Source organism: Sturnus vulgaris, chromosome 4, assembly GCF_052056855.1.
Source record: "Sturnus vulgaris isolate bStuVul1 chromosome 4, bStuVul1.hap1, whole genome shotgun sequence".
NCBI classification, from domain to species: domain Eukaryota; kingdom Metazoa; phylum Chordata; class Aves; order Passeriformes; family Sturnidae; genus Sturnus; species Sturnus vulgaris.
In genome coordinates this window covers 21853488-21868827 of record NC_142246.1, presented here as the reverse complement: position 1 = coordinate 21868827, position 15340 = coordinate 21853488, and the positions used below count along the sequence as shown (strand labels likewise).

At 36.9% G+C, this 15340-nt stretch overlaps 1 protein-coding gene across 3 annotated transcripts in view; it reads right to left on the bottom strand.

The window, feature by feature from the left end:
• The window catches only part of NWD2 (NACHT and WD repeat domain containing 2), a 52499-nt gene that overhangs the window by 12258 nt on the left and 24901 nt on the right, over window positions 1-15340 (bottom strand). For 2 of the 3 annotated variants that reach the window (XM_014871005.2, XM_088163254.1), the window contains one exon: window positions 14334-14450. In XM_014871005.2, the coding sequence (XP_014726491.2) occupies window positions 14334-14450 (117 nt within the window). Of the gene's footprint in view, window positions 1-14329; window positions 14608-15340 lie in introns of those variants that run through there. The other variant, XM_088163255.1, reaches the window with a different exon arrangement.

Here is a 15340-nt window from a genome sequence, read left to right as displayed (position 1 = left end):
TAATACCTGACTCAGTGTAGTTATTTGAAGAATATTCTGGTAGAAAACATTATGAGGTAGAAAACTCTTCATGGAGTCACTCCTGTGCTGTTTGGCAACTTCAGACTAGCCTCAACCTAAAGCCCAGTTTTCCTGGGCTTTTAATGGAGGCATTGAAACAAAACTCTTCATTTTACTGGAGAGTACAAAAGTGACTAACACTGGTTTTCTGGAGGCCTGTGGTATCACAGCCCAGGCTGGCAGCAGGAGACATGCTGAGTTAATGCTCAAATGCTGGGTTATGCCACATAAACACACCAGGTTCCTGGGGAACAGTTCTTCACCCAAATGCACCTTCCTCTAAATGCACTGCATATTTTCCATTAGCAGTGGCACTGGTAAATTAAAAAAGAAGACTAAGGGATATAAACAGATTATATGTATTTGCTGGAATTTTAATCTACTATTTGTTTCTAAGGCTGCATGAAAGCCTTAGCATGGGTGCATTTGCAGGCACAGGCTGTGAAAAGTGCATCTTCTCATGTTAGAGGAGAAGCTTGGAAGTACCTTCTTCCCTTCACTGTTTTGGTGTCACTCTGGTTAAATTCATATCTATCTGTATAAGTGTAATCTATCAGGGTACCACAAAACAACTCAAACCTTAGAGGCCTCAATGAGAAGCTCTGAACTGCACTTTTCCTTCAGGAGCTTCAGTGTCTGAACTGCATCTGTGTCAGAGGCTTGCAGCAGCCTCTGGAAATATCTGTGCCATCTCCATTTCCCTACACATGCAAGTAAATGCAGATTTCTTCTTAGAAAAATAAAGAATTATGAAGCAACAGGATTGAGAGCAAATATAATTTCTCACAATCTTAATGTTGTTTCATACTTAGTCTGTAAATAAGAATTACCATTATTTCAGGTCCTTTTGAAATATATAATAGTACTGTACAGAAAGAACCTAAAGCTTCAATTTGTGATAACAACATGGCAGCATTTTATTATTAAAGGGAATTATTTTTAAAGGCAACAGTAATGTTTATGCTGTGTTCAATATCAAGAGACAGTTTTATATGCAGACTCGTGAACCAAAATCTCCCACCTGATGAGTCATTTTCCTTTAATAGTAAAACAACAAATTAAGGACTCATTAGACTGAAGGTGATTGAATTGTATAAAACAACCAGGCTGACAAACATATAAAACCCTCAGCAACCATTTGTGTCTAACAAAACTTTACAGCATTAACACAGAGCAACCTCAGCAGGAGCCTTGTTAGCTTTCACAGAATCACAGAATCATAGGAAAGGTTGGGTTTGGAGGGACCTCAAAGATCATCTACTTCCAAGTCCCCAACCTAGGGCAGGGACACCTTCCAACAAAGTCACTCAGAGCCCCACCCATTGTGGTTTCCATCAGGGATGCTTTGTTGAGCCTGAGGCTGAAATCACTATTAAATGAAGGTTAAAAAACTACTGTCTATAAGATGGGAAATAAGTTCATTCTAATATTCTTGGTGTGGAAAGATATTAAAATTGTGGGCACAGTCACAATAATGAACAAAAGGACAAAAAGATTTAGATTTGATCTTGAGATATGAGGGATTCACATGGCATGTCATATAAGTTCAGACATCATCACTAAAATATTAATGAATTCTGATGCCTTACATTATATTAAACCAGAAAAAGCTGAAATTTTAGATATACTTAATTCCAGCTAAGATATTTGGTGGCAATTTTAATAGAAAACAGCTGGAAAATAACAGCAAATTATATTGATTACTGATTTGTTTAATTAACCTTTTCTTAAGAAATTATATATTGACATCTGCTAATGAAGTCATTTGAGAAGTCAAATTTGTAATGTTTTATGGAGTGACTTCAGGTACTTGTCAGCTTAAGACCAACAATATTTTTGGCCATTTTGCCAAGAGATCTGATCCAATGATCTTTTGATGGGCTAACTGGAATCAGTCCTGTTTCTTGGTCTTTGTGAAGACATATGCCATTGAAGTGCATACATATATCCTCTCTGCCTCTTCTCAGAGCCGTCCTGGATTGCCAGCTTTTTGAAAAATAAGCATTCAATAAATCATCTTTGAAGGAATTAAATCTAACCACATTTAATTTTAATTGCAATTCTAAACTTAATATAATTCCTTGTGTACAGGACTAAGCACTCCTTAAATAATTTGGTTCTGCAAGATCCATGAGGAATTGGGAAGTATTACTGTCCCCAGGTGACACAAGAATGAAGTGCAGGGAATTAAGCCTGGGCCAGGGCTCAGAGCTGGGACAGGTATGTAATGGTTAGTCATAACCATGGAGTGGAAGCTGTTTTTTCCTAATTCTCAGCTCTGTCCTTCTAATAGAAACTGCTCACTACTGAAGGAGGAAAGCCCTGACCCCTTGTGAGGAGGTCCTGAGCGACTCACACTTCAGCCCGTTAAATTAATGTAAGCCTAAACTAAGATCACTTATTCAAAGTAGAACAGCTCCATTAGGAGAATGAGTATCTCACATTATTGAAGAGGTGCTCAATGTATCACACTGTGGGCTGAAAACTGGAGGGATTTCAGTGCTTTTGAAACACCATGGGGTATAAACTTCATGTTGTCAGGGCTTGGGAAGGGCTGGTGTTACTGATGTGCCAGAGGTGTCCTTCTGTCATTGCCAGGAGAGCTGTGGATTGCAGTGTGGATCATGCCATGCCCCAGAAGGACGCCTTGCACAGAAATCTGGTGTAGCTCATGGGCAACCACCCGGAGCAAAGCATTTAACAACAAAGCACATCCACTGCACAAAAGCCCTGTTTCAAAACCTCCCCTGAGTGGGAGAAGAACAAGTCTGTGGTCACCAGGGGTAAACCCTAATCATCAGAATTCAGGGCATTAATGATGGGGTAACAGTCACACACCAAAGGCCCTGCTACTGCAGCTTTTTTCTGTGCAAGCAATCTCATAGCACTGTATAAGCAACTGAATATGAACTGCAACAGGAACATGAATGTTATCTTTCCATGGTTTGCATGACTAACAAGGGCTACAAAGTCCTCTGGATCTCTCTCTCCCCTATAGTCTCTCACTATTCATTGCCTTCTGTTTATCCTGGGGTTAGAGACCTAACTCTCCACTTCTCCAGCCTTTGCTTCTAGGCTTCCTCTCTTTGGTATTAAAATCCTTCTTATGAAATAAAACCTTTTTTTCCTCTTTAAAGCCATACATTTCAGCTAAATAGCCATTTTTTCTCAGACAAACACATTTTTTTCTCTACTGCTTACTGTGATGTTCACATGCGTGTTAGCTGATAAAATGTATGTTACTCTGTAGTGGATCAGACTTCTATAGACAAAAGAGACACATAAAAAGTAAGTGAAATATTGATTTATAAATTTAAAAATTATAAATAAAATTTATAATTAAAATTTATCTTTAGGACCAGGCTTAAAAGACCTCAGATTTAATCCAAATTATTTTCTAAAAAGCCTACCTACTGTAATCAGATTCCAATACCCATCAATTATTTTCAGTTGCTATATTTGTATGTATGGAGACAGAATCACTTCAGCATAACAAGAAATGCTCCATTGTTTTCAAATCTTACTTTTTACATGCATGCTGGCTACATTCTATGTATTGTCTTACTGAATTTTCAGGAGGTAGTAAGACACTGCATTTGCATGTGCAAACCTGCCTAGGAAGCCATTCAAGTAAAGGAAGGCACACAGAATTGTAACATGTCAGCATATTTACCCTCTTTGCCTGCAGGAATGTGGGCTTAACTGATATAACCAAATATACATCTTGAAAATCTGAAACAAATGGTCAGGATACCAGTTTTTAGGGGCCTTTAATTTAACATCCCATCCTAAGAAACTTAGTACAACTATAGCTCTTTCTGGTTCCTTGCAAGTATCTGATAATGCTTTTCTAATGGCATCCTGTAGAAATCTCTTATGTGATATAAAATGTGCAGGTGCAGCCAGAGATATTTTGGGGAAAAAAAAAAGGAAAATTAAAATAACAGGATTAGCTTGGTGCCTGCCTCTCAGGCCTTGAAACCAAGAATTTACTACCAAAAAACAAACAGAAAAGAATGTCCTATTTTTAATTTTTTTTATAACTTAAGGGAACAAAGCCAACTCCTTTCAAATTCAAAGCAAAAATGCTAATGGCTAAACAGCAGTGAATCATCAGAACTAAAGCCAGAAAAGTATGTTTATCTCAATTTATCTCAATGGAATATACATGTTAATTGCTTTTTAGGACAAACTTCGAGCCATTGTACTGGAAACTGAAACCAAGGTGAAGAAAGCTGTAATACCATACTTAAAAAAAACAAAGTTTTAGGAAGCTGGAGTTCCAGAGTAGCTGGTGCCCAGAAGATATCCTGAAAAAATCTGCCTCTACTCCTTTTTATTGTTCTAGCTGCAGTGAGGTACAGTGGAAGGACCTCATGACAGAAACACACAGAGAATGTCCTCCAAATAAATAAATGCATTCAATGGCTTTTCTTGCCCATCAAAGGAAAAAAATTATGTTGCATTGGTATTAAGTCTCCCAAAAATACTACCATTAGAAATTAAAAATATGAAAAAAGCACAAAAATGTCATATTCTGTGATTGCTTGCATGTACATATCAAAGTGTCTTTTAGAGCATCATTTTTCCTCTCTGCCAAGGGTTGTAAGGCAGTGCAGCTTATCAGACAGAACATTAGAGCTGCTGCAGATCTCTTAAATCTTCTTTCCACCTTTACTACATCTCAGTATGGAAACCTGAAAGCTCCTGATACTTTTGCCACTGACTCAGACTGCCTATCCATAAAAAGATATATTTTGCAAGATGATAGCTTGCAAAATAAGCATTTTATTTTGAGTATTTCTATTTTGATATGCAAAGGATATGTATTTACATATCAGCAGAAATGGAACTGTTATTTTACACTGTTTGTCCTTTTGAGTTTTTAAGGGAAAAATGATACCATAGAGTAGTATGAAACATTTTTATTTGCTTTTTTTCTATAGGTTGAAGCTGTGAATAAATAGAATTAATTTTAGAACTTCAGCTGACTGTAGAAAACATAAGAAATACAATTTTTAATTGAAGTTACTGAAGCGAATAGGAAACTGAAGGCATAATAAAGACATTTCTGTACTGAGAATTGTTTTTCCACCTGCTCGAATAAATATTTATGTTCCTTGGCTTGAGAAATATTGCAGTGTGTTGTTTCACAGAACCATGCCCTGATTTCTCTCTTCCCTTTTTCCCTGGAGGAATTAAAGAAGTACCCTGGGGGGATAAGATGAGTTTCAGAAACTTGAGACAGATCTTGGTTTCAGTTCCATGAAAAATAAAAAGGACTGCTGAACTACTTTGTAAGAAAACTGACTGCAATTGGGACTGGAAGGATGAGGTGCAAGTGCTGAAGTGTTTTGCTGTGAGCACAGCTCTTGACATAGAAGGTGTAGAAACGAAGAAAATGATGTTGGAGTTTCCTGATGCTCGACCTGTCTTTCAGGAAAGAGAGCAGCCAAATCTGGTTGTAAATGAGCTAATTCCCTCAACTCTGAACTTCACCCACAGTGTGGTATTTTTAAATCTCAAAGCTTTTCCCTAGTGGTAGGAAGATATGAAATAAGGATGAGTAATTTCTCAGGACATAGTGTGTAGGAGCTACCAGTCTATCATACAGAGTGAATGTGCTTCCTCAGAAGAAATTCATGACCTACTTCCCCGATACAGTTTGCTTCATCAGAACTCTCATTTCTCCTGGCTGAGAAAGTATCAGTGGTCTTCCTCCACAACCTCCCTGTCTTCTACAGGATCATGCAGCACCAACTTAGCTCATTTTGTTGCCTTTTCCTTCATTGCTTATCACTGTTCAGTCTTTGATCAGCCTGATCAGAGATGCAGGTGAGAAAATCAGTCAAAAGGGATTTAACTGGGGAAGAGGTCAGCGAATAAAGACAGCACAGAGGAAGGACTGGAGATTTTGCCTACCTCTGCCTAAAGATCTGAGGTGCTCACTCGCTCTGATTCTCCTCCCAACAAATGTGTTATTCTCACTTTGCTCTATTTTTGAAATTGCATGGGAGATTTCTTGACAGGCATGTACATTTTTCCTTTCACATAAAGCTCAGGACCTTGCAGGTAATTCCTACTGCAGTCCAGATTTCTGTCAACTCTCTGACAGGTCCTGTAACACTTGACAAGAGTGGAACTGGATAGAAAAACAAATCAAAAGGGTTAGATTTAATAAAAGACTGTAGCACATAGCCGAGACTGAAGTCAATAACCTTGTCTGTGGAAATCACTACTCTTCTTACAGAGAATGGTGAATGCACCTTTCTTGGAAACAGCAAGGAGATCAATGTTGTCTTTTAGAAGAAGGCATAGTGGTGTAACCTTCCCTACTTTGTAAAATAATCACAACACTCATCCAAGTCTGAAAGAATTGTGATTTGAAACCCTGTCTTGCATCTCACAGGTGAAGCGTGGCTACTGGGGAAAAGCTTCTCCTCCTACTGCTGTTTAATGTGCCTTCCTGAGTATCCAGGGATACAGGTACGATGGAGTCAGAAAGGAAGAAGATACTCTGAGCCTATCAGTGTAGTCAGCTGGGAGGACAGGGCAGCGGCTTTTGGACACCTGAAGGAGTTGGCACTCCTCCACAATCTTACTGACCTCTTTGGTACCCTTTATATGCAAGAAGGAGCCACATCTTTACTTTCTGTAAAATATGCTCTTGTATTTCTCAGAAAGGCAGCTTAGTTTCTACATTCCCACTTTGGGATGGTATTTATGTGTTAAACAGTGAGGCAAAGAGCTTAGATTGAGCTAAATTTGAGCAAGGTGAAAAGGGCTGAATAGGACACTTAAGGGATTGACAGAGACATCGAGTCTGTAGTAACCTTCAAAGCTGCAGCAGATGACAAGGGGTTTGTAGAACTGCAAAATCTATCCAAATCCCACTGCACACAAATACACACACTCCTTATTGGAAACAGACTTATATATTTATGCTTTTTTATAATACAATTAAGCTGTGTGTTCTTAGTAACATACACAGCCACTATGAAGGTATTAGAAAGTGTTAATTAATGAGTATTATCAGAGGCAGAGATGGTGTCATTGAATTTTCAACACCCCTCGTGACTTTAGGAATACTGAAGCTACTTGTAATATGACATGGCATTTCACTACAAATTTCTTTTTTTAATTTTTCCTCTTTCTTATTAGAGCTAAACAGATTGGTAATCGTTGAGTCAACAAATGAAAACCTAACTGTGTAATTAAATGTAAAAAAAGAGATTTCACAACTTTCATAGAGTAATTCAGTCACTGAGAGCCTGATATGACCCATGACTGTGTAGTATTCAACGAAGCACCTAAAACATTGTTAAAAAAACATGTTTTACCTATAACATAAACGAAGGCCCTCAGAAAGATTTTTAATATAGTTGACATTAGTACTAGATAATTATAATGCACCCATAATTTCAACTTTAGCATAGTATCCAAAACAAGTACCAGAACATAACATCAATTCAGCTTTGCAAGTACATGTGGAATGGCCTATATTATTTATTTTGACCAGTTCCTTGCTTTTGATAACTTTTATTTATGATTTTTATTCTTATGTGCTAATTGTAACAAATAATTCTTTTTTCCAAGCGGGCATTGGTTTTTGTTACTTGGGACAATTGGTGGCTGGTACTCTCTGGACAGGTGCTTTATTATTCTAGTCCTTCAAAGATGAAAAGAAATTATTAGAAAATTCCTTGTACAAGAAAAATGTAATTTTCCTTCCCCAGCAATACTACCAGGATGATGGCCCAGCGAACTTCACACAGTTGTAGAAGTGTCCCTCTCTTTTTAATTTTCTTATGTGACTTGTGTGCATTTCCTGCTTTTTGAAAGCTTGGAGGGAGAGAACCCTTTTTACTGTTTATTAAATTATAAATTCAGAGGAGGACAGAAAGGACAGAAAGAACAGCATAGCTGCAGGATGAGAAGAACTATTTCCTATGAAAAGAAAGCAATGATCTAAACAGTTAAGGAGAGAATGCAAAAATGCAAAAGGTATATTTAAAGAAACTGAACTGAAGGAAAAAACTAAGGCAAGTAACAAACCCTTTAGGCACTTGACCTTTAGGCAAGGTTAGGGATTATCAAACCCAGCATCATTTAAAGTGTTCAGAGTGTCAAAATTTTTTACAGCCAATTCACATCACCAAATATCACAATGAAATTGCTATTCCTGATCATCTAAATTGTATTAAATATAAATCCATCTTTTCATAAAACCATCTTTACAACTGCCATATTTCAAAACCTATTCTTCTACAAAACTACCCAATATTAGTTTTCTATTTATGACACAGAGGAAAAAATCAACTTTTTGAATTTTCTTAGCTTTCAGTTGCCATACTTCTTCAAGGATGGGATAAAATGAAATAGTGCCTTTCTACTGGGATATCTTAATGACTTTTCTAACACTAATTTTTATATAATAGGTTATTTGACTTATAATTAATGGTAAGCATAAAAACACGGAATGTTAAGTACTGCCTGCAGGTAATAGGTCAGATCATCAGCCAAAAGCTTAAAAATTCTGCAGCAGATGTCCATAGAAATGAAAAAAACCTAGCAAATATATACATATATATGACATTCACCTGAATGAAAACACTTTCTTGCCTGTGCCATGCAATTGTATGACCGAGAGGCAGAATATATGGTCTGCCAAAGCATGTGGCCAGCTGATGAACTGTTTTTCCAGCCATGAGTAGCACTGGTATACTAAAACATTTTAAAACAGTTTCAAGCATTAATTTCTGTACTATGCAAATGAGCGAACAAGAAAAGAACATGTAATTTAATCACAATAATTGCAGTTGCTCTAGTTTTCTAAGCAAATATTCTATGCTTGATTTTTTCAAGGTGGAATGAAATAAAAAGTTACTCCATCAGGTTCTCCAGTTACAAAAGAAAAAAGCTTATTACATTGCATATTAACAGGAGACAAAAAAGCACCTTGCACTGAATGCAAGTATTTTAAGAGAGAAGAGGCAATAACTTAAGGATGCATAACAGTAGCACTATGAAGAACACTGATACTTTTTAAATTTTACTTCTTAGATTAGCATCTTTCATTGAAGAAAGAGGGATCTTGTGAAATTATACATGCTGATCATTAAAAAAAGAAGAAAAAAAGAAAAAAAAAAGAGAAAAAAAAAGATCCAGCTACTGCTAGCTGAATTTGATAATAATCAGACTGAAAATGAACTAGTTATTTTTTGGGTAGGTGTTTCTTTCTGGGTCTGTTATTGGAGAACCAAAGAATTTCTGAACTGGATGTCTGTATTTGAGGAAAGGGAAGGTATTTATGCTAGGTGCAAGCAGCACAATTAACATCTCTCTTTGAACTTACCAGCTGCCTATTAAATATTGTAAAGTATGCTGTTTCTTTACACAGAAGTAGCATTGCAAGGTTTAGAATCCCCTCCATCCCTCTCATTTCTGTGCAGAATGGCTGATGCTGGATTTTTGATCTACAGATTCATTTCTGGGGGAGATCATTACATTTAACAGATTATAGTATTACCTCGGAAGATGGTTTGGTAAAGCCCTTGAGGGTCATGAGAAAATAAATTGCATAAATCTCATGCAGCCTATTTCTTCCTCTACACATTACATAGAATGGTGGATATATGACTTCATGTTAATCTTATTCTCGCTAATATGGTCATTCATATTAAATATAATACTTAACCTTTCTGGAACACAGCACCTGAAATTGTATTTCTGTCAAGAAAAAGAAGTACAGTGACTTAGCAGAAAATACGTGCAGTTTTCTGACTGAAAATGCAAGTTATTTTTAGACTACATAAAAAACCATGCAGTTTCTGTGTTACAAGGAAAAGCTGTCTGATCAATCTTGTGCCCTTTTCCAATGGGCTAAGTATAAAAAATGGGTAAGTATTTAAGATTTAGAGAATCAGAGGTGATTCACAGGAAAATACATTCCATCCCTAAAGCAGATGAAGGAATTTACTTACAATAGCTTAATCATGTAATATCCCCCCAAGCTTGATTTCACTTTATGTGTGTATCTGTTGTTCAGAGCTATATGGAAAGGGATAGACATCCTTTGCCTCTTAGGTTGAAGGTTGTGAAAGAAGACCAAAGCTTGCTGGGGGGAAAGTTGCATATTTTGTATTTAAAATTGATCATTTTGTCTGTTTTGAAGGATTTCAAAATATACAAATGTCTACTTTGATATTTACAGAAGAATCTTTCCTGTTGGTCAAGTCCATCTAAAACAGGCTTAATATTTTCAGACATATACTCTACTCCAGATCAATGCCAAGAAGGCCTATGGAGCCATTCTTGATTTGACCCCAAACCCAGTTATATTAGAGGGAGTTCTTATTTGGATGGCTTTTAAATCAGATGCAGAGTGAGAAGAAAAGTAATAATTTGATCTTTCTTTCTTGGTATGCACTTAACTGGAAGAGGTGCACTGTTCTGCCATGTCTGGCTCCAGGTATCTATCTCCATCCACTTAAAAACTATAAATAGAGCTGTGTCCTTGGGGAAAATTAAATACTGAAATGCCCAAGCACAGATAACTTCTGTTGAATTCCCCAAAAGCACTGGGTACTTATCATTCCTCCTGAACTGGTGTTTTAGTATAGAAACACTTGACTGACTTTTGCCTCCCTAACTTAAAGTGTGTGGCAATTTTCCCAGGAAAGCAAAAGCAAAAGCAAAAGCAAAATATAACTCAGGCATTCCAGAACTTGTGTGTATTTAGTTTTTACATTAGGTAACACCAGAACTGAAACGGGAGTTGAGGAGATCCAGCAGAGCAGGAATAATATAATTTGGAATTTTCTCTGAGCTGGAATGCACTCAAAATTAATTATCAACCATTTGTACTAAGCAGGGAGAGTGCAGCAATATACTTCATGGAACAATTAAAGCATGCATTATACTGAGGAACACAAAGATACAAACAGTAGAAACATTCCACTCCATAATTTACCATACTTCCTCTTCAATTTCAGTGTCATTTAAGGGTGTGCCAAATATTGTAAATTCCTAATGTTTTAAAATCCTACTAGATTTCCAAATTTATAATGCTAGGTTCTTTAGGTCTATGGAAGTTGAAAGAGTTTTGTGCTTCCCTAGGGACTGTACAGGAAGGGATGCACGTGTTGCTCCTGAATTCAGGCTCAGCAGTTGCTTCCTCCTGCCCTTGCCCTGCACTGAAAATGCAGAAAAGAGATTTTACACATCCCCAGTAGGTCTGTGGAAAGAGGAACTTCAGAAATACTCTGTGGGGTACCTCAACAGACGAGTGAAAACACAAAGGATGGTGCAAGAGCTCAGGTTACATCTGTTGAGATGTGGCAACTCTTGAGGACATGGTGATACCCAAGTCAAAATGTTTGGTGATTCTTGTATTTCTAAGTGGTAACCTGCTCTCCATCAGCCAACAAGGACGATAACTGGTTATGGATACCATTAACAGGTTGAAAGTAAGAACAAGCTGCCAGTAATTTGAGAGGGCTCATGTAAATTCCAGTTGCTGCTCAGAGTAGATAGAGAATGTTTTTACTGTTCTTTGGCCCAGCTGTTTTAAATGACAGGTGGAGATAACCTTTAAGGTTTGTACAATCCCAAGCATTAACTGAGCAAACCTTTACAGGTAACAGACTGACATTTAATTTCCATTTCTCTTTTTCCTTTTACAATCTTTCAGGACATAGTCATGTAAGGACAGCAGTTCAGGTGTGGTGCTATGTAGATGGAAAAGTGTGTTATGTGTTATAATTTGCAGGATGCATGTAAATGTAAAGGTTCCAGTGATGCACTGAATGCATTTTATCTTTGGTATTGTTGTGGAATGTAGAATTCAAGCAGTTCACGATTCAATAAATACACTGCATTTCTATCTTCCCCTGTAGATTCCAAAGATAAGATTCCTGCATAATATTTGTATGAAAACTATTTTCCCCTCATAAATGAGTCTCCCTAAATTATTCTGTTGATCAAAAATAGCATGGTATGTATTTAGCTACCATAAAAGCTATGAGTATTTAAATTATTTAAATGATAATATAATAGGCACTGATTTTATACAGCAGAAAAAAACCCCAAACGAAAACCCCAATCTAATAAAAAACCCCAGCCTAACCAAAACCAAAACAACTTCCCTCTCCCTTAACTGAATCAAATATTAATAGAGAGGTCAGGCAGCAGTTAAGGGAAGAACTGTACATTCCAAAGGTCAGTGTTCACAGGAAATTAGTTTTGCATTTTTTTTTCAGAACTGTCTCCTCCTTGTGCTTATGAATATATGTTAATTTTGATTTTGTTGTTTCATATTTGTAGAAAAGCTTGGGACTTCCAACTTATTCTCTGCACTAATTTAAGGACTGAATTAATTTTCTCTCCATCCAATATTACAATCCAGGCAAAAATTGCCATAAAGAAACACTTTCTAAAATCAATATATATTAAGTAGCTAATTCTGAATAGTTCCATTTAATCCCAGATCTGTGTCTCAATTCAAAAAGTGGTAATTGGGAACTAAAAACAAAAAACAAACAAACAAAAAAAACAAAACAAAAAAACAAAACCAAAACAACAAAATCCCTACCAACTGAAAAGAAGTGGCACATTTTACAGAACTTTCTCAAGAAATGGCAAGTTGCCCAAAGCCTGCAGTGCCAAAGTCAATTTTTCAAGATGTTACTATAAATTAAAAATCATCTTCAATTTTTGTTGTAAATGAAATAAACCCCATCTCTCCATGGTACAGCAGGGCAAAAAACAAATGTGCATAAACAGATTTCTGAGGTTTTGCCAGTCTAGTCACTGGGAGAGCTACTACTTTGGCCCATACTTGGAAAACCTGAAATAAATATTGAAGTAGTTGGCTCACTGCAACCTCTTTGTTAACTGTTTCATTCTGTTTAAAAATTTTGATTTGGCTTGATCTCTTTAGTAACAATATCAAGCAGGCAGTTTTTAAAAGCTTCAAGATTCTGAGCTGCTAAAATATGCAGCAATAGTACGTGACAAGGTTTCCTTCACTATTGGAGATTTTACAAATCCATATCTAAGGACACTGGGTGTTGCTACATGAGAAACTCCATGCCTTTCTGTTCCAGCTCATCAAAGGGAAGATAGAAAGTAGAAAAATAAACCCAGAAAACTAAATATAGTCACACAAGATGAAAGCTACCCAAACTCTCTAGAGATCTGGGCCAGTGTGTGCTTGTGAAAAACGGTGTCATGACAGCATCAAACCCAGCTGAGACTCTGTACTCCAGACGCTCGGTTCTTATGCTAAAGTCTTTGCTCTGCAGGGCTCTGAAGCTAAATAAGAAAGTGAGGCAAACAGGTGAAGGAATAAGAGCCAGAGAGATGGTTTTAAGGGGGTGACAGAAGTACAGAATGACACATGATGCAGGTTGCTCCTTGTCTAATCTTTGGCATGGACAGATGTGATCTCCAGCCTTCACAGCAGGCAATGTTTTGTATCCCTTCCATCCCACTGGATTCTGTGGTTTCAGTTCACAAAACCTTTAACATTCTTCCCTTAAAAAAATAATCAAGGACTTGCAGTTTTTTCTCTGTCTTATTATAACAAGACTAAGAATTAGAGTTGAATTAGCTACGTTTATATAAAAAGGAGAAAAACTTCGTACCTTTTGCAAAGTATTTTCTTGGCAAATGTATTATAGAAAATTTGACAGAATGAAGGCATAGTCTTAAGACTGTTTTGCACTGAAGTCTAGCAAGAGATGATGGAGAGAACCATCAGTTGCATATGAGTATACCACAGACTCAGAGCCTCTTCAGGTTGTCACTGACCTCCAGACTTTTCACTCTCTAATACCAGGCATCCTAAATTGCCCTGGGTTTATGACACAAAACAGCAAATGCTGATCAGAGCAGATAGTTCTTTGCTGCTGCTGCTTTTCTGTAAGTCTTTCTAGGCCAGCTGAAAATGCATGTGTGAGAGGTACCAAGAATTAATTAACTGTGGCCTCCTTAAACAAATTGTCACTAGTTCTGTTTTGATAGGAGTACAGTCATACCCATCTTGCTATGAGGATTGATGATTAAAGATCCTTCCTTCCTCTCCACTAATACTGAGTAATCAGTGTTAATCTACAGAGCTGCATAGGGAAATACTTGCATAGCAAACACACAGCAATAAACATAAAGTATTTTAGAAAGAAGAAAATCACACATTTGTTACTGAATCATGCACGTTAGGATAGATAACATTACATTTTTATTGCAAAAGAAAACATTATTTTTATACCCACAACAAAACATGGACCTGCAGAACTTTTCAAGCAATCTTCAAGCAGCTTCATGCGAGTCTTTTGCAGCTCAGGACTGTCCCATTCGTCTGCTTCAACTCCCCAGTATAAGTCTATGACCTGGAAAACAGTGTGCAACGTAGTTACTTACCACAAGCCCTTTCTACCAGTCAAATTAAAAATTAGCTTTGCCAACATCTTGTGCACTAAGCTTTGCTCTTCAGTGTGGTAAAAAGCAATGAGGTCTACACCAGTCCTTACACAGACTGGCAGGGTTTTCTCATATAAATGAGAATTCCAGCCTCTTACTTTCCCTCCCAGATAGTCCCTCCTGGGACAGTCTCTCATTTCATAGTCATATGGAGATTAGCATGACAAGATCTTGATTTGATGTAGTCTTTTATTTGCTACTAGATTGCATATAATGGAGAGGTAAGAATAATGACAAAAGAATTGAAAAAAATCCTGCCTCCATGAAAATTAATGGGAATCTCACTGTCAAGACCATGACTTGACATTTGACACAAGTGTCACTAGTATCCACAGGATATAAACTCATCCTGTGCACATGGCTCAAAAGAAAGAATAGGAATGGTTTTACATTATCATACTTCCTTTGTTAGCTGATCTTTGTACCTTGGAAGCAGAGATTGTAGAGATATGCAGTGGCAGAGAGCTTTCTGTCCAGCCTTTCATATTTAGCTACAGACTCAGTTTTGTGACTCTAATTAGTTGCAAACAAACTCCTGCAAGAAACTATTCATGTTATACTTATTTAAACAAATTAAGTGATGACCTGTGATTTCACTGCATAGTTTAACTAAAAGGCTGAATTCTTACAGTGGGAAATCAAATTTAAAAAGACAGTGATCATATGTATGAATTACTTTTTGGACAAAACTCATAGTACAGGCTACTTTCTTTCATTTACTACAGATTTTTATCATCTTGTATGTAACTTTAACAAAAGTCCAAATGGATAGTTTAAAAAACCAAACAAAACTGTATTA